The following is a 20,358-nucleotide window of genomic DNA, read 5'->3' as shown; positions in this document are numbered from 1 at the left end:
TTTCCTCGCAAGACCTTCCCTCCATACCAGGCAACATCCTAGTAAATCTCCTCTGAACCCTTTCCAAAGCTTCCACATCCTTCCTATAATGCGGTGACCAGAACTGTATGCAATACTCCAAGTGCGGCTACACCAGAGATTTGTACAGCTGCAGCATGACCTCATGGTTCTGAAACTTGATCCCTCTACCGATAAGAGCCAACACACCGTATGCCTTCTTAACTACCCTAACAACCTGGGTGGCAACTTTGAGGGATCTATGTACAGAGGAACAAGATGAGTGAGCACTATTTCGTTCAGACAACTGATTATTCAGTTAATTGATTTCCTCTGGGGCTCGGAGTTTTCGTGAAATCTGCTCCCTGTTCAGGAGACTAGGCAGCAGCACACCGTGTGCAAGACCCCGCATCCTCACCCACCCCCACTGCCTGCCCGCCCCAACCTCATCCGCTCCCACCCTGCCCCTGCCTGCCCTCCAACCCCGTCCAACACCACCCCATACCCGCCCCCACCCTGTAACCCCAACCCCCCAACCCCAACTCCACCCCCTCGCCCGACCTCAACCCTGTCTTCTCCCAATTGCCACCCCAACTTTTAAGTTTTTGTGATTTCCCACATTGTACCTAGTTTTGCTTTATGCTAATATTACTTCAAGCCATTAAAGGTTCATTTGTAATTTATTCTTGAATATATGTATGCGCACTTTCTTCTGTGTCTCATAAATGTCTTCAATTTCTCTGATCACGCTTGCTATTGATTTATATTTATGTTAATATTGTTCCAGCTAATATATAGTTTTAATTTTCCACTTAAACATTTTACAGGGCATTTGATATTTTCACTTGTTTATTTAAACCTGTCCGTTCCTCTAATATAGTTCTTGTTATTTTAAGCTTCAGTATTAACTAGTTCTGAAGCATTGATGCATTCCACCATTTAGAACAGTGAATGATGCGCTGACTGCATCCAGCATTTTATACATATAAAACAAAAATATCTGTATCCGGATATGTCTTTTTATTCATTCATAGGATGAGGGCGTTGCTGGCTGGGCCAGTACTTATTGCCCATCCCTAATTGCCTAGGCAGCAGTTTAAGAGTCAACTACATTGCTGTGGGTCTACATGTAGACAAGACCGAATAAAGGTGGCAGTTTCCTTCCCTAAAGAACATTAGTGAACCTACATTAATAAAATATATTGTATTTGACAGGCTAATAACTTGTGATATTAAGCTTTAGAGTCATAGGGATGTACAGCACAGAAATAGACCCTTCGGTCCAACTCGTCCACGCCGACCAGATAACCCAACCCAATCTAGTCCCACCTGCCAGCACCCGGCCCATATCCCTCCAAACCCTTCCTATTCATATACCCACTCAGATGCCTTTTAAATATTCCAATTGTACCAGCCTCCACCACTTCCTCTGGCCATACACGTACCGCCCTCTGTGTGAAAAATTTGCCCCTTAGGCCTCTTTTATATCTTTCCCCTCTCACCCTATACCTATGCGCTCTAGTTATGTACTCCCCCACCCCAAGGAAAAGACCTTCTCTATTTATCATATCCATGCCCCTCATGATTTTATAAACCCCTATAAGGTTACCCCTCAACCTCCGATGCTCCAAGGAAAACAGTCCCAGCCTATTCAAACTCTCCCGATAGCTCAATTCCTCCAACCCTGGCAACATCCTTGTAAATCTTTTCTGAACACTTTCAAGTTTCACAACATCTTTCTGATAAGAAGGAGACTAGAATTGCATGCAATATTCCAATAGTGGCCTAACAAATGTTCTGTACAGCCTCAACATGACCTCCCAATGCCTTTACTCGATACTCTGACCAATATAGGAAAGCATACCTAACACCTTCTTCACTCTCCTATCTACCTGCGACTCCACTTCAAGGAGCTATGAACCTGCACTCCAAGTCTCTGTTCAGCAGCACTCCCTAGGACCTTACCATTAAGTGTATAAGTCCTGCTAAGATTTGCTTTCCCAAAATGCAGCACTTCACATTTATCTAAATTAAGCTCCATCTGCCACTTCTCAGCCTCTTGACCCATCTGATCAAGAGGTAACAATAATTATTTTACCTAGTACCTCGTGTACCAAAGTACCTTGTGTTCTTGTGATAATGAACAGAAGTTGCAATCCTGATCATTCCTGAGCCCCATCCCAAACATGCTTTAATAAAGAGTGCTGAGGACAACTGTGGCAGTTTTACTGACAGACCAGCAACACACAGCTTATTCCTGAGCAACTAACAATTGAAACGTCTTGATGAGAATTATTCCAAAATGTATTCAAATCCTCTCACCTGAATCAAAATGGTGGCCGACGACTGCTTATCACGCATTAAAAGGGTTCCACTTGTTTCAACAAATTCATTCAGATTTCCTGGAATTATAATCCAGTTAACTATAACTTCACCAAAAATTGCTGGACCACGTACTAATCTGTAGGAGGGAATAAAAGGTATTAAATATTATATGACACAAAATCACTTTGTTTGAATCTGGTAATAGAAGTATTATGAAGAAAATAGAAAGATGATGTTGTCCCTTTAAACCAGTAAATCATCGTATTTGTATTGCGAAAATGGTAGATGGGCATGTGTATGGTATTATGTTTTCCTTCAGTATTCCTCCTCTTAGCAAAGGAAGATTGTTTTGGAACAAGTAAGTGTTCGTGCTGCGATCACTTCTATTTGCACAATAAAATCTAAATTTGTTTCAATGCATTTTTTGCCAAGGAGGAATAACTTGAAGATGTGGGGATATACACCTGTGAATAGCTGCCCCAATTACATCAGATAGCTCCAGTAAGACAGACCCATCATCAAAAAAACACTGTAATCTGCCCCTTCAGGAACTGGAGGAAAGTGAGGATTGCAGGTGCTGGAGATCACAGCCGAAAAGCACAGCCGGTCAGGCCGTGTCCGAGGAGCAGGACAGTAAATTCTCCTGCTCCTTGGATGCTACCTGACTGGCTGTGCTTTTTCAGCACCTTCAGGAACTGCAATTGAAGACTGTCAAAAAGATACTTAACAGCCATCTTAAGGACATTCAACCTTTACTTCATAAAAATAAGGATGAATTAATTTACCTGTTAATCTTAATGGTCTTTGCAACAATGATTTTATAAATAAATGACACTTACGTTATAAACCCAGTCCCGTTGTAGCTGCCCACTGGCTCTCCAATTAGGATCTGCTTGGTTGATTCAGCTATGGCAATCATCCCAGATGATGCACTGTCACCCAAAATGATGATGGTGGCACTTTCTGTGGGAGAAACAGTCTTTCTATCTCGTCAAATGAATAACAGAGGAAATTTTGTTTTAGAAATTTAAAGCCCATAAGAAGCCATTGGATATCACATGACCTTGCTGGATGCATTTTGCAAAGGAGCACCTAATATACAGCTTGCCAATCAGGGGCACCTTTCCTTCATACCGTCTCATAGAATCAAACCCATTTTGGTCACCCATCTTGTCCCCTTACCCATGGAACTGAAATCCATTCCTTTTCCAAAGTGCCTGGATTTGCCTTCCTTGAGTGCACATTGTGTCTTCATAGGCCTGCCTGTTGTCCTGACATCAGCCAACACAGAAGACTGGTGCAACAGGGACTGCAGGAGCTGCCAGCCTATGAAATCATCTGGCAGCTTGAGGAGGCTCAGGGGTTTGAGGGTGGGGAAGGGGGATAGAGGGGGGGACAGAGAGAAAGAAAGAGAGAGATAGAGAGACAGAGACAGAGATACAGACTGGCAAACAGAGACACAGAGAGAGAGAGAGAAAGACAGACAGACAGTGAGACTGAGACAGAGAGAGGGAGTTGATTCCCTATCATTTCCAGTTCATTACTTTTGATTTTCTATTTTGTCTTAGAATTTTTGTTAAAACTATTACATTGCCATAAGAAACAGACTTACCAAACATAGGGGATATTTCTGCACCATTAGTGGCAGATACGAGCCGAATCACATACCGCTCTTCTCCCTCCAGAAGAGTATCTGGATAAATGCGTAAATTAAGTGTTTTTTTGGTCTCAGTCTAATACAAGAAAAGTGCAACAAATTAGTAATCTTTGGAGCAGGACAACAGTTCTATTCACACAGAGTTAAAATTTTCTATGTTCCTAGTTTGAACTTGGTGAAATATGTAATGGTATACATTAAATGTGTTACTGGGGTTGCACTCTGGAAACCGAGCACTGCTACCTAGGGTCGGCAAAAAGTGTTTAAGATTTTTCAAAGTACATAAGTTTCCATGATTCACTTGACTTTCACACCTAGATTAATAGAAATCATGGACTAGGTTTCTGCACTGAACAAAAATGACTATTTATTATAAGTAATTAGACTCCGGCTGCAGATAAAGAGTTATAAATCATCAGCATATGTAACTACCCATGATGGTTGTTGTAGTACAGCGATAGTGTCCTTACCTCAGGGCCAGAGGATCTGGGTTTAAGTCCCACCTGTTCCAGAGGTACATCAGAATACTAATTAAAACTCTAATCCTCTTATAAACTTTCCCTTACACACAGATAAATACGGTAAAATAAATGATGGACTGAGGGGAAGAACGAGAAAGACACAGTTCAGTAGTACCAGTCCCAGGTACTGTTGTTGAGATGATCTTTATGATTTTTGTCATAGCCAGCCTGTTTCTTCACTTGCCTTTCTCTGGCTTTTTCCATTTGTGGTGAAAGCCACAGGATAGCGGGTACACTTATACGTCTCTGGCTTATCAGTGACAAGTCACAGCTTACAGCAACTGTTGCAGGGAAAATAAACTGGTTTTCTCCACGTTTATGGAGAGTTTTGACTGCAGAGAAAAGAGAGACTACTCCCAAGCTGGGGGAGAAATGAACGCCTCTCTCTCAGTCTGTAAGGTACTCCCAGCTCTAAGCAGTTCAATTATCTGAGAACCGATCACAGTCATTGTAGGCAAAAAGGTCTCACTAGTGAATGATTGGTCACTAGTCCATAGAGACCAACAAACTTCTTATTGTCAGTGAAAGTAGCATTCATATAACCCTTGGCTCGAACTTGTCTGCAACTCAAACTTCAATTTCTGTTTGTTCAATCAGTTGTTGAGGCTTGCCATGGGTGACAGATTACTTGTGTTTTTTAAACTTATAGCCACCCTTTCAAATATTAGTTTTGAAACAGTTCTCTCTCATTTCAGCACTCAAAAGCACAAAATTAAAAGACATTGTTCTTATAACTACAGAGTTCAGCTGTACCTCCCTAGTAAAACTCCAAGCAAGGACTACACAAGTGCTTTCCAACTTGAGAGTCTATTTTAAGGTCCTGGATTTCATGTGGCCCTATTTGGGCCAGATGAGTGCTGTTGTGCAGAGACAAGGAACCAGAAGTGGATGATGGAAAGGCTTCAGTTATTGAGAAGGGAAAGGGGAGTGAACAGGCGTTTGAGCACTGGGGGAGTTGAAGATAGGCCAGTGTTTCTTCAAAACCAAATAACCATCTAACTTTCCACAGGTTGATCCTTTTCACCAACTGCAGCTGGGCCTCAGAAAGCAGTCTATCAGGCCATGCCCACAAAGAGGAGAAAACTCAAGGATTTAAAAAGACGTCACAGCAATCAGAAAACAGTCCAAGTTCTATAGTAACCACTGTTGCTTTGAAGCTCATGATCCCAAATTCTTGTCTTGAGACTTCTCACAATTTGGGAAGCCCTCGACAGCGCACTTCACTAGGAATGAAAGAAGATTAATCAGATCAGATATCTCCACTGTAAATGGCAGCCTTGCAAAGGCTTGCCAACAGGTGACCTATTTCACTATTGTCGACAACCAATGGTTATGCCCACAGACATCTAAAGAGTATTGTCCAAAACGTACTGTCAGTAGATAAACATGTACTACAACCATGTTCTCTTGCTTCTTTTCCAAGGAGCCAAGTATCCAGCAATCTATGACGGCAGTACATTTTCATATAGCTTCTCTTCTTCATTTTCCAAACTTTGGCAGAAATGCTACAGAAACAATTTAATAATAGATCAGAGATATAGAAGAGATTTTTAAATGGAAGATCCTGAAGGTGGGACTTGCACAATAGATGTCCCAGCTACAGAAGGGAAATAAACAAGAAACTCTGTAGACAGACCGAGGAGGTCAATAATAAAAACGAGGTATTAATTACTGACTCATTACTGGGACAGGGAGGATATAAACAAAAAATAGGGCATGAATGTCATAACATTTCTACTCAACTTGTTATTCAAACAATATATTTGGATCTCTACAGGGGCAAAGGTATCAGTTATATTTAGTTAAGCAAAAGGCAATAGATCAGATAGATAAGCTAAATATGAGTGAGGGATGTTATTAAGCCTGAACACAGTAAAAGATTCAAATAGAAAATGTAAGATTAAGGCAGCTTGTAAAAAGACAGGAGGGGAGTGGACTGAGGTGGGGTAAACTGACAGTATTTTGCTCATTCACTCAATCCATTGATATCCATCTGTAACTTCCTTATGTTTACTTCATAATATAGGTTTCTACTTACTTTGGTGTCACCTGTGATTTTAGCTATCAAGCCTTCACTCTCATCTTCCAAGTCATCAATGTAAATTGTAAAATGCTGAGGCCCCAGCTCAGACCCCTGCACTTTACTTATCACATCCTGCTAATCGGACAAAGACCCAATGATTCATCTGTTCTGTTTTCTGCCAACCATCATGTTAATAAGTTACACATACAACATAAGTTCTTAGATTCCGCAATAATCTTTGATGTGACACTTTATCCAGAGCTTTCTGGAAATGTAAGTATTGTACATCTAGATGCCCCTCCCTAATACAGCTTGAAACAACTATAATAAATTGATTACAATGGTTTCCCTTTCTCTAGACCATGCTGCCTCATCCCATTTATGTTGGATTTTTCTAAATATGCTGTTGTAATTGTTTTAATGATTGATTCTAACCTGATCCAGACAGAGGGGAGAAAGTGCCCCGACACATAAACAGAATGCGGACTGAAAGGCACAGTTTTAAAAAGTTTTGCAAAAGAAGCAAATGTAGGGTGAGAAATAGTGAGGGAATGGAATGCATTGCCTGAAAATATGGTGGAGGCAAGTTCAGTTGAGGAATTCAAAAGGGTATTGGATGATTATTTACATAGAAAAAATGTGCAGGATGAAAGGGAGAAGATTGCGCTAAGTTAAACAACTCAGAGACCCAGTGCAGACACAATGGGCTAAACGGCCTCCTTATAATATCATAAGATTTTATGATTCTGTGAAATTAACTAGCCCATAAGTTCCTCTTTCTGCCTCCCTTCTTTCTTGAACAGAGGAATTCAGTTTTGGACTTTTCAATGGTATGAAACCATTTCAGAGTCAAGAAAAGTTTGCAAAATTAACACCAAGACATCAACCTTTTGAGAGCTTAGGATGAAATTCATCTGGGGCTGGAAACCTGTCAGTCCACAGTCCCATTGGTTTTTATACCAATTCCCTGTTGATTCCAACTTTGCTACTCAGTTCTCTCCTTCCACCTCCAAGTGTACAGTTGCTCCTGCAACATTTTTTGTGTTTTCTATAGTGAAGTCAGAAGCAAAGTATTTGTTCATTTTATCTGGCATTACCTTTTTATCTACTATTAACTCCATATTGTCTCGCTCTCCAGAAGACCAACACACACTTTCCATATTAAGTACATGTCTTGGCTTCAAATCTGTTTAATAGCTGCTAAATTGGTTACAGCTCAGGCAATTCCATTTTTCCAGCTTCTTTTGAGGTCTAACCAGTAGACCCGTAAAGAATTAATGGAAGTCACCGAAAGAAGAGAATTGTAGATTCTTCTTTTTAAACTTATTTTACCATGGAGCCAAGAGGATAAGGAGTTGTTGTCCTGCATTCACAATCCCAGTGTAGTCTGATGATCCATAGTCATTCCCCATTCTTTCATTCACCTTCCCATAATTGTTTTGGTTATTAAAGTTAAAAAAGAGTTGTAATTTTCTTTCTTAGCCTGGTTGAATTAAATATAATTAATGTTAAATTTTAGTATATAAAGTGCTGCACAAATTGGCTAAGTGAAGTCTATTATAAGGTAATGTTGAGTTTCCTTACAGTTTGGTCAAGTCCTGATAGTGGATTCTGTTAGTTGGTATCTATTATTGTGCATGTCCTTTATACAGTACCTGATTGAATGATAATGTTCCAGCAAGGGGACCGAGGTCATCGACTGCAGAGTCATCCACCTGCCAAACAATCTGGACTGGACCATGACCGCCATCACGACCAACTGTGAAGGACACCAGTCCAGCAGGATCATCAGCAGTCTGTGGCTCCCCAACACGAACCTAACAGAACACAGGAATGCTTCATTGTACAATAACCACAGCTAATGTTTCCATCACTGAAACACCTTTATATCAAACTGCACAATTTGTAAATATTTATATTCATCTATGATTCAGACATTCCATACAAATATCCCCTGACTGGTGCAGAAGTAACAAAGGGAGAAGATAAGAGGTTTTCAGCAGATTGGGTGAATAACATGACCAATAATTGCAAAACAGCAATGTTCAACCCCATAGTGTAAGATGGGAGCAATCATACAAGGCTGTTGCCAGACAACATCTGGAGTGCCTTACCCATCTTTGGTCGTCAGGGATAAGAAGAATTCAAGGCAATCCCTGGAAATATTGCAGAGAACATGAATGAACTGAAGAATCATCCTACAGGACTAAAGTATAAAACAAGACCAGGACTAGGACAGATTTGAGAATTTCAATCTTAAAAGGAAGCAACATAAAGAACAAAATCTAGAACCAGTAAATCGGGAGTTGGTAAAGACTGTGGGACCTTCAGAGAAAATGACTGAGAAGGTCAAATCATATGGTTATCTGCTGCAGAGAGGAAACATAGTGAGGCAAGTGATGAGATGCTACTGCCCAGAAGAAACCGAGACAGACACAAGGATAAAATGGTGAGAAATTTAAGTGCAAGATTGGAGGAGGAATGGGTCACTGACAGAATGGAGTAGAGAAGGAAAATTAATCTGCATCATGGTCATTTCAAATAAAATGGGATAGGTCAAAGGAGAAGAATAAGAATTATATATTCTTTCACAATACAGAGAGGCCAAAATGTGGAATTAAATTTTGGGGACAATGTTGGAGTCAAAATCGCTGGAATGACTTGAGAAGTAATTTTTTACTTTCATGAGACTCCAATATCAAATAGGAATGAGCTAGACGATCTGCACAAATACAAGCAATTATTGTATCTATTTTCTGATGTTGATCATAAGCAATGTAAATAACAGAAAAGGTCAATGCAGTCAGAGAAAGAAGGTTTATACTGATACTCATAAAAAATAAATATTGCAACAGTTAAGTTTTATATTTTCCAGATGTATATAAAAGACAAAGTTTAGAAATGAAATGCTGACACTGCAAATATACGGTTGACATCAAACAGTTGCATGCAAGATATGGTTATGTGCAATCTAAAGCCTTATTTCCTTTGATGATATGCTTCAATGCCTGAACGATATTCCCAGGCTGTACCTCTATGTTTTTCTTTCCCATACTTTCTGTACAATTAAACTGCCAGCAACTGTTAGGAATCTCCTCTTTCTCAACTTGGGCTTTTGAACTCCTAGAACTTCATTAATCACTACTGTTTGTGCACCAGAGTTTTCTTCACATTTAGAAGCAAGATACCTGATTTGCTGCCAACATCAACATAGGAAAGTGATATGGTAGAGCTTAACATTCAATGAAACAAACTTGAAATTTTAGATTATTTAAATTACTAATGACCCTTGTCTTTACAGAAGACCGTAAGAAAAAGCAACAGGAGTTACCTGTTCAGCCCACTGTGCCTGTTCCACCGTACAGTAGGATCATGGCTGATCCAACCTTCCTGCCTTTCTCCCATAACCTTTGATTCCCTACTGATTAAAATCTATTTCAATCTTAAATACTCACAATGACTATGCTCAACAGCTTTCTGTGACACTGAGTTCCAAAAACTTTCAACACAGAGTCAGAATTCTTCCTCACCTCAGTCTTAAACTGGCACCCTTTTATTCTGAGACTATGCACTCTGGTCCTACACTCTCCCATGAGGGGAACACATACTTTCGGCATTTACTCTGTCATGCCCCTTAAAAATCCCACATGTTCCAGTGAGATCACCACTCATTCTTCTAAACTTCAGTGGATAAAGTCCCAAAATGTTTAACCTTTGTTCATAAGACAGCGCCCCCGTAACAGGGATCATCCTAATGAACATTCTCTGAACTACCTCCAACAAAATAATATCTTTCCTTAAATAAAGCAAACAAAACTGCTCATGGAACTCCAGATGTGATCTCATCAGCATCTTATCCAATTGCAATAAGACTTCCCTGTTATACTCCAAACCAGTTGAAATAAGGGTCAACATTCCATTTGCCTTCCTGATTACCTGCTACACTTGTGTGTTAATTTTCTGTGTTTGATGCACAAATTATGCCAAGACTGTTTGTGGTGCAACTTTCTGTAGCTTTTCTCCATTGAAATAACACTGAAAAGGAAGAGATTTTACTTTATGAGAGATTCAATTCTATTCTACGGTGATGAAAGGCAATTTCAAACAAAGTAGTTCCCACAATTATCACCATGAGGGAGGCTATCTATTCAGTAGTGACATCACAGGTTTTAAAAAGAGACAGTTCAAGATAGTAGTTGATGACACATCCCTCCCAGATCATCTCACTGCCTTCTATGCTCGCTTTGAGCAGAATTTCGGCAGAGAGGTAACACCTATTCCGACAAGTCCTGACAAACCTATGCCAACAGTCACAGCATCAGAGGTCAGATCAGTTTTCCTTTGTGTGAATCCAGGGAAAGCGATGGGACCAGATGGAGTACCAGGCCGTGCACTCAGAGCATGAGCAGATCAACTGGCAGAGGTCTTCTCAGACATCTTCAATCTCTCCCTGCAGCAGCCCACTGTCCTTGCCTGTTTCAAGAGGGCCAACATTATCCCTGCGCCTAAGAATTCTCATGCGGCATGTCTCAATGACTACCGCCCAGCGGCCCTAACTTCGGTGGTCATGAAGTGGCTTTGAAAGGCTGATCATGGCATTAATCAACGCCAGCCTTCCCAGTGCTCTAAACCCACTTCAATTTGCCTATCGGACCAACAGATCCATGTCAGATGCCATATCACTTGCTCTTCACTCCTCCCGAGAACATTTTGACACCAAGAACAGCTACACAAGAACCCTACTCATTGACTACAGTTCAGCCTTCAACACTATTATCCCCTCGAGACTGATTATTAAACTTAGTGATCTCAGACGAAGCCCTACTCTCTGCAACTATATCCTCAGTTTCCTGACCCACAGGCCACAATCAGTCATCCTCACTAACAGTCAACGCTAGAGCCCCCAAGGCGTGCATACTCAGCCCCTACTGTACTCATTGCATACTCAGGACTGCATTGCCAAATACCAGACTAATGCCATTTACATGTTCACTGATGACACCACCATAGTCAGTCGAATCTCAGATGGCAACAAAATAGGCTACAGACGGGAGTGGAAGACCTGGAAAAATGATGCATTTAGAACAACCTAGCTCTCAATGCCGGCAAAACCAAGGAACTCATTACTGACTTTCGGTGCGATGTTACTCAAGACCCCCTACACATTAACAGCACAGAGGTGGAACAAGTAGAGAATGTCAAGCTCCTGGGAGTGGCCATCCACAACAAGCTTTCTTGGATTCTTCATGTGGACGCACTGGTTACAAAGGCCTAATAACGTCTCTTCTTCCTCAGAAAGCTGAGAAAATTTGGCATGACGGCGAATACCCTTGCCAACCTTTTTAGGTGCACCATTGAGAGCATTCTGTCTGGATGTATTACTACCTGGTAGGGCAACTGGACCATTCAAGATCGGAGATGGTTACAGAGAGTGATGAACTTGGCCCGGACAATCACAAAGGCCAACCTCCCATCTATAGAATCCATCTACCAGGCCTGCTGTCAAGGAAAGGCCGCCAGTATTCTCAAAGATCCACCCCACCCTGGCAATGCTTATCTACAACTTCTACCATCAGGGAGAAGGTACTGAAGCCTGAACACACGCACCAGCCAGTTTTGAAACAGTTTCTACCCTACTTTGTTAGAATACTGAATGGACTCACAAACTCTTAATATTCACCTGTACCTGTGTTTTTGTTTTTGCGCTGTTTACCTATTATTTACTTATTTATGCTATTTAACTTTGTGATCTGCCTGTACTGTTTACAAGACAAAGCTTTTCACTGTGCCTCGGTACATGTTACAATAAATTCAATTCAATTCAGTGAAACTGGGGCATTCTGGTTATATTGATGGAACTTAATGCCCCCTCCCCACACTAGAAGGTGGGTTTGCAGGATGGCTGTAGTCAGAAGTGCAGAGTGGCAATAACTTTCTCCAATGAAGTTCAATACAGGAAGGTTAAAGGACAGATTTCCTGACCCGTGGCCAATTGAGGCTTCAAAGCAGCCAGTTAAGGGCCTCACCCTGTTACCTTTGGGTTCTCATGTCACCAGGTAAAAACAATGACTGCAGGTACTGGAAACCAGATTCTGGATTAGACAGGTGCTGGAAAAGCACAGCAGTTCAGGCAGCATCCGAGGCGCAGGAAGGTCGATGTTTCGGGCAAAAGCCCTTCATCAGGAATTCAGGCAGAGTGCCTGAAGGGTGGATCCCTCTCCATCCTTCAGGCACTCTGCCTGTATTCCTGATGAAGGGCTTTGCCCGAAACGTCCATTTTCCTGCTCCTCGGATGCTGCCTGAACTGCTGTGCTTTTCTAATGTCACCAGGCCTAGCAGAAGAAATAGCCAAGGGTGTGCCTTGGATCTGGCGATGGGACGGCTCTCTCCTTGTCCAAGAGAAGCTCCCATGCAGTGGGAATAAAGACAGCTTGAGTGAGATCCCCACCTGCAAACATCAAATCAAACCCTGCACCAGCATCCACCAAGTCTCAATGAACCTGCTACTGATATTGTTCCTGTAGCTCATGCAAACATACAATTTCAGAGAAGAAGTCAACCATTCAGCACCTCAGGACTTCTGTGCCATTCAGTAAGATCAGGGCTGATCTCTGTTCCATTGTTTATCCACTACCTCCATCATAATGCAGTCCTGCCATTAGCCACAGTTACCAGTGATAGTGACCAGCAGCTCCCAGAATGTGATTTTTGGTGAGTTTCCCCTCAGAGGAGCAGGAAGATAAGTAAGTCTTAACCCCACTGGGCCTCCAGAAAATAGCCACAGTAGTATCACCCCAACTCAAATGGCCAGATATCAAAATAACCATCAAAGAATCTAGTCATTCTTATTGACAATTTTTAAAAAATTACAGCAGATTACGGCAACATTCTCAAAAGCTATTTTGTTAATGAGATAACTACTTCAGGAAATCTTTCCAAACTTGCTAAAATTTTATTTGTTTGTAATTATTTCGATTTTATTAAAATCATGCACAATATTTGACTATGTTGTTTAAAAGCTGTTTTGCACGTTCATCCAAAGCACATGTAAAAATATTATTCTTTATTTACAGCATCCATGGTTTTTTTTCAGTTTTTGTAACATATTATTAGCCTATTTTAAACTCAGTTGGATTGAGACTAGATTCCCTATAGCATGAAAACAGGCCCTTCGGCCCAACCAGTCCACACTGACCCTCCGAAGGGTAACCCACCCAGACCCATTTTCCCTCTGAATGATGCACCTAACACTATTAGGCAATTTAGCACGGCCAATTCACCTAACCTGCATGTTTTTGGACTGTGGGAGGAAACCCACACAAACACGGGGAGAATGTGCAAACTCCACACAGACAGTCGCCTTAAGGTTGGAATTGAACCTGGGTCCCTGGTACTATGAGGCAGCAGTGCTAACCGCTGATCCATCACGTCACCCCATTGACTTGAAAGAAAAGAGTTTTAGGACATTGTGTGTAAAAAGGTCTGACTTCAGTTTATTTTGTTCTATCATTCGGAATTAATTTCATTCCCTTCCTTCCATCCCAACTCAATGTAATTGTGATATTGAGATATTTGACATGCAAGCAAATAAACTTTTTTCTTAACTTTGGAGATGACCATCCTTTCTCAGATTCTTTAAAAACCTGCAACTACTGAATTTGAGACATAAGAAAGATTGAGAAAAAGGGGAAAGGTTACTCACAGATTGTTCCCCAAACTGAAACACACCAACAGGTGAATCATTGTTTGGAATGTTGATGGTAGCTATAATATCGTCTCCCATTTTGGCACCTCCTGTCACTTGGGTCAGGCTAACAGTGAACGTCTCCAGAAATTCTGTCAAGTTATCATCCACTATAATGATCTCTAGGACAGTAGAAAACTACAAAAAAATGGGATAATGAAATTATGCGACATTCTCAGAGTTTACATTTTGTGAATTTGAAGTTAGTAAAGCTTATGACCAGAAAATCATTTTTGTCAGAATACATGTAAGGATAACATCATAAACTGTTTTGTTAGTTCTGTTGCAGAAGGTTTAAAGAAACCTGTCAAGGAATGAGAGCCTTGAGATTTCATTAGACAGTAGAAGCAAGGAACTAGGAGAGACAGCACTAACAAAGAAAATACTATTTCATTAGTTAGAATAAAGCTAAGGAGGAATGCAATAAGGTCTAAATTCAATTTACAATCTATTTATAGGAACACAGAGCAGCACATGGGGGATCCAGTGGTTCAAGAAGGCAGCTCACTACCACCTTCTCAAGGGCAGCTTAGGATGGATAATAAATGCTTGCCTGCCAGCAACACTGACATCCCACAAATGAATAAAGCAAAACGCAGGTACAGATAGTAGAGACAAGTATGATTTTATGCTGATGAAGGAGACCTGGCTCAAAAACACACAGGGCTGAGGACTGGACATATGGTTTGACAAGGTTCCCCATGGGAAACTGGTTAACAAGATGGAAGATTGTTTTTCAGACTGGAGGCCTGTGACCAGTGGAGTGCCACAAGGATCGGTGCTGGGTCCACTACTTTTCGTCATTTGTATAAATGATTTGAATGTGAGCATAAGAGGTATAGTTGATAAGTTTGCAGATGACACCAAAATTGGAGGTTTAGTGGACAGCAAAGAAGGTTACCTCAGATTTCAACAGGATCTTGATCAGGTGGGTCAATGGACTGAGAAGTGGCAGATAGAGTTTAATTTAGATAAATGTGAGGAGTTGCATTTTGGGAAAGGAAATCTTAGCAGGACTTATACACGTAATGGTAAGGTCCTAGGGAGTGTTGCTGAACAAAGAGACCTTGGAGTGCAGGTTCATAGCTCCTTGAAAGTGGAGTCACAGGAGATAGGAGAGTGAAGAAGGCGTTTGGTATGCTTTCCTTTATTGGTCAGAGTATTGAGTACAGGAGTTGGGAGGTCATGTTGCAGTTGTACAAGCCATTGTTTCGGCCACTTTTGGAATATTGCATGCAACTCTGGTCTCCTTCCTGTTGGAAGAATGTTGTGAAACTTGAAAGCGTTAAGAAAATGATTTAGAGATGCCAGTGTTGGACTGGGGTGTACAAAACTAAAAATCATACAACACCAGGTTATCTTCCAACAGGTTTAATTGGAAGCACTAGCTTTCGGTGCACTACTCCTTCATCAGGTGGTTGTGGTCCTTCATCAGGTGGTACTCCACAATCACCTGATGAAGGAGCAGGGTTCAGAAAACATTTACAAGGATGTTGCCAGGGTTGGAGGAATTGAGCTATAGGGAGAGGGTGACTAGGCTGGGACTGTTTTCCCTGGAGCGTCAGGGGCTGACGGGTGACCTTATGGAGGTTTATAAAATCATGAGGGGCATGGAAAGGATAAATAGACAAAGTCTCTTCCCTGGGGTGGGGGAGTCCAAAACTAGAGGGCATAGGTTTAGGATAAGAGGGGAAAGATATAAAAGGGAGCTAAGAGGAAACCTTTTCATGCAGAGGGTGGTACGTGTATGGAATGAGCTGCCAGAAGAAGTGGTGGAGGCACCACAATGTAGTACAATTGCAACATTTAAAAGGCATCTGGATGGGTTTGAAGGGATATGGGCCGGGTGCTGGCAGATGGGACTAGATTGGGTTAGGATATCTGGTCGGCATGGACAAGTTGGTCTGAAGGGTCTGTTTCCGTACTCTATCTACGAACGATAGGAAAGATAAAAGGAAGACTGCAGTATTGATTCAGGAAAGTATTACAATGCTTGAAGGAGAGGAGGTCTTTGAAAGATGAAGGACAGAATCTATTTGGTTATAGTTAAGAAATAAAAGAAGAACAATTATACTGCTGCATAAATACTATGGGATACTACCTATTGGGAAGGGAAATAAATATAAAGTCTGAAGAGATTTAGTACAGAGGGCTGAAGGTTATTGTTTTCTTGCAGTGTTGACAGGCTGTAGAGTGCAGCCTGAAAAATAGTGCCTGAAGCAGGGTTACAACAGGAAAAATATTCAATATCAATAGTCAGAAAATAGCTCGTCATGGATCAACCACCTTTTGTATGCCACAACTGTTTTACATCAGGTTGGGTGTACCAACTCATTATTATCTATTTTCAGATCCCAGCAAAACTGAATCCTACTGTCATCACAATGCTTCAGCAAAATAGGTTAAACAGACGGATGAAGAAAGAAGAGATAAAGGCATATTCCAGCAGGACATGGCATTAGGATGGTTGTTTGTGTGAAGGATAAACATGAAATTGGATAGGTTAGACTAAACAACCTGTTTCTGTGATGTGATTTCTTTGTAAACCATGTAAATTAAAATAACTTACCCTTCCATCAGGGAAGGTAAGGCTTCCATAAGATGGTGTGAAATCTGAGAAATTGGCACTTCCAGGCTGTGCTTCCCAAGCTACACTTATCTCTCCAAATGTACCAGAGCTTCTGATCACTATTAACTGGAGAAGATTTCTTGGAGGGGCCACCTCATAAGCAACAACTGCACCAGTTTCATCCTGCAGATTTGACAGAAATCAACATTATCTAATTAAATTTTACCATCACATGCTAAAAACTACATAGAATTGGTAAAGCTTTTTGCATTAACCCACCATCTTATGTGGGAATGTATAGTATATGCTGTAAAATTTCAAATTTTGTTTGGTGTCAAGCCAAACTATTGAGGTATATCTTAGTGTCACAGACTTATGAACAATACCCCAGAAATGTCAACATCTTGTCGAAATAGATTTTACCACGTCACAAACTTCTACATCACTACCTGAAAAATCTTTAAACTGTTTGGGTTGTCAGATGTTTCTAGGGACCCAGGAACAGCAAGTATACTTTTCCTGGCCTCTTCAAATTCTTGAAAAAGAGCACCCATCTTCAACAACTGAAGTGGTCTCCAATAAGTTTATACATGTCTGCATGGATAGTCTGAGTGTTATTTGGCTGTGGTTTTAAATTGCATCAGGGTCCTTATATGTGTTCATTTAAATGGAGTCTGGGATCTAATTTCCCAAGTGTAAATGGAAATGGCATAGGGTCCCTTGTTTTAATTTTGGTCTCAAAGCACACCATTATTGTCGTAGTGCTGTCTGTGAGAGCCAAAAATCAGCACTAAATCAAGCTGCCTTCCCAATTTTGAATTTAGCAAAAGGTTACAACACTAACTCTCATCTTACTTCACTGCTAGTCTCAAACGCGAGCTCAGAAAGTTGCCAAATGCTCCACTATTCAACATTCTTTTCTCTTTATAGAGTACTGCAATGCTCCTATCCATACCAAAGATTATATATTGCCTGCCTACACTGCTCTATCAGCATGTGTCAGAAGAACTTTCTTTAACTGCTCAAATTATTTTCATTGGTTCCTGTCTTGCGACCTTGCAATATTCTTATGCCATTTCTTTCTGACATTATTCTTTGTTTCCAAGAATAGTTGAGGGTATAAAACTGTTAAATGTCCTCAATCCTGGATTTTAAATATCAGCAAAAACACCGATAATACTGGAAGATTAGAATCTGCAAGCAGAATCTTCCAGGTCCAGAGGTGATGGGAATGCAATGCAGAAATTCACTAATGCTCCTGAGAAGGCATCTTCCAAACCCACATCCACTTCCATCTAGAAGGGCAAGGGCAGCAGATACGCAGGAACATCACCGATACCAAGTTCCTCTCCAAGCCACTCACCATCCTAATTGGAAATATATTGCCATTCCTTCAGTGTCACTGGGTCAAAATTTGGAACTCCACAGATGTAAGGAGCAAAATTTTCACGCACAGGGTAGTGTGTGTGTGGAATAAGCTGCCAGAGGTGGTGGTGGAGGCTGGTACAATCACAACATTCAGAAGGCATCTGGATGGGTATATGAATAGGAAGGGTTTAGAGGGATATCAAATGCTGGCAAATGGGACTAGATTAATTTATGATATTTGCTCAGCATGGACAAGTTAGATTGAAGGGTCTGTTTCCATCCTGTACATCTCTATGACTATGACATGGACTACAGTAGTTCAAGATGGCAGTTCATCACCATCTTCTTAAGGGCAACTAGGGAAAGGCAATAAATGCTAGCCAGCAACACCCACATTCCACAGTTTTGTTTTAAATCACCTAATTATCCCCATTCAAAATATATGACTGTTTTTTGATGCTAATTCACATTCACTGACAGAGTTCCACCCTCTGCTTGCAAATTTCTTTAGTCCTTTCATTTATCTACAATGCTACCACTAATGGTAAAAACATTTGCAAATTTGAAAACCATTCCCTCTCTCCTTACATCCTTCCCCATTGATGGGCATAGTGAACAGGAACAGACCCAGAATCAAACATTGTAAAGTACAGTGACTTTCTTCCACATGCAGAAATGTCTGTAACTTCTGTTCAATTACCACACTTCTAGCCAGCTTTCTCTTCAGTTGTTAACCTTTCCCTCCATTTCATACTTATCCAGTAATTTCTGTGCAGTATCTGTTGAACCTTTCATTTCTATCATTCTCATCACCATACCAGGTACCTCCTTGAAGAACTGTGCTGAGCATACGTTAACTTGATTTTATATGAGCTTTCAAAATATGACAAGTAGGCCACTCAGTCGCTCAAGCCTGCTCTTAGCCAATCTGATTACTCCACATTTCTGCCCACTTTTCATCACCTTGCTTAGCAAGAATCTATCTAACTCTTTTTGGAAAGTCAGATGGTTAGGTGGGGATGGGGGCAGAGGATATGAGTCATCACAGCATTGTAAGTCAAGGGCAGCCTCTGATAACAGACCAAGGGTCTGAACATTGTCAAGTGTCTGGTCAGGGTGTTTCGAGTCTGAACATTGTCAAGTGTCTGGTCAGGGTGTTTTCGGGCAGGGAATCCACTGAGTTGGTCACAGTTAGTCCTGTGGCTCCATAGTAACCAGAGTTGGGTGTAGGGCTGATGTGGTCAGGGAGATGCACAGGTATTAGACAGGGGTCTCATCACTTCTCATTCTGGGTTGTCTGGCCATGTCGTTCAAAGGGGCAGGCGACAGTGCTTGGTCAGGTCTGTCCACAGAAACCAGGGGAGAGGTTGGACAACAACAAGGGTAACCACGGCCATGGGAAGGAGACTCAAGAGGCTATTTGTTTATATTGGGGGATACAGGCTGGAGTGAAAGGGGATGGTAATTATTGGGAAAGGGAGCAACTGCAGTTATAAGGAGGGTATATACTGTACAGTAAAGCATAGATGCTAAGGGAGTCACTGAGGAGGGGATTTTGTTCATGGTTAGGAGCACCCTGGCTTCAAATTGGTGGTGGAGACAGTGAATTATCACACCTTTGGCATGGTCACCTCATATGTCAGGGGCAGTGAGGGGGGGAGGTCAGAAAAGTGGTTGGTGAGGACTCATATCGACAGGTTGGGTGAGGTCTAAGGAAGTACAAAATCCTTGGGGTTCATGGAAGACCATAGATGTTAGAGGCCTGAGCAACAAGTGGAGGACAAGGCTGGATGTCACAGGCCAAAGGGTGTTCACTACCACCTTCCATTTTGCTACATCCAAAAGTACATAATGAGAAAACAAATGGCTGTGACCTTACTTGGAATGGGTGGGCTAATTGTCACAACTTATGAGGAGGAGAGCTGCAGGGCTCTTTGAAAGGAAACAGCATTATATACATGCATTATACAGGTCACTGACATGCAGGCTTTCTAATACATTTGCTCCTTATATTCTGCACAGCTCCCTGCCTCAGGCATCGCTGACCACCTCCTTCACGCCAACACTTTTGGACACAAGAGGCTAACGAAAGAATGGAGATCTTGTAAGAGGACGGGCAATGGTGTCTGCAAAGTCCAATGTCCTATATATGCC

At 41.4% G+C, this 20,358-nt stretch overlaps 1 protein-coding gene across 3 annotated transcripts in view; it reads right to left on the bottom strand.

The window, feature by feature from the left end:
* The window catches only part of adgrv1 (adhesion G protein-coupled receptor V1), a 559,481-nt gene that overhangs the window by 302,844 nt on the left and 236,279 nt on the right, over window positions 1-20,358 (bottom strand). For all 3 annotated transcript variants that reach the window (XM_043709105.1, XM_043709113.1, XM_043709123.1), the window contains 6 exons: window positions 16,837-17,019; window positions 14,226-14,405; window positions 8,179-8,340; window positions 3,935-4,055; window positions 3,162-3,285; window positions 2,320-2,458 (listed from right to left, as the gene is read on the bottom strand). In XM_043709105.1, coding sequence (XP_043565040.1) covers window positions 2,320-2,458; window positions 3,162-3,285; window positions 3,935-4,055; window positions 8,179-8,340; window positions 14,226-14,405; window positions 16,837-17,019 — 909 coding nt within the window. The remainder of the gene's footprint in view (window positions 1-2,319; window positions 2,459-3,161; window positions 3,286-3,934; window positions 4,056-8,178; window positions 8,341-14,225; window positions 14,406-16,836; window positions 17,020-20,358) is intronic.

Source organism: Chiloscyllium plagiosum, chromosome 2 (assembly GCF_004010195.1).
Source record: "Chiloscyllium plagiosum isolate BGI_BamShark_2017 chromosome 2, ASM401019v2, whole genome shotgun sequence".
NCBI lineage: Eukaryota > Metazoa > Chordata > Chondrichthyes > Orectolobiformes > Hemiscylliidae > Chiloscyllium > Chiloscyllium plagiosum.
Note: the sequence above shows the minus strand (reverse complement) of the source record. Positions and strands in the feature narration are given on the sequence as shown.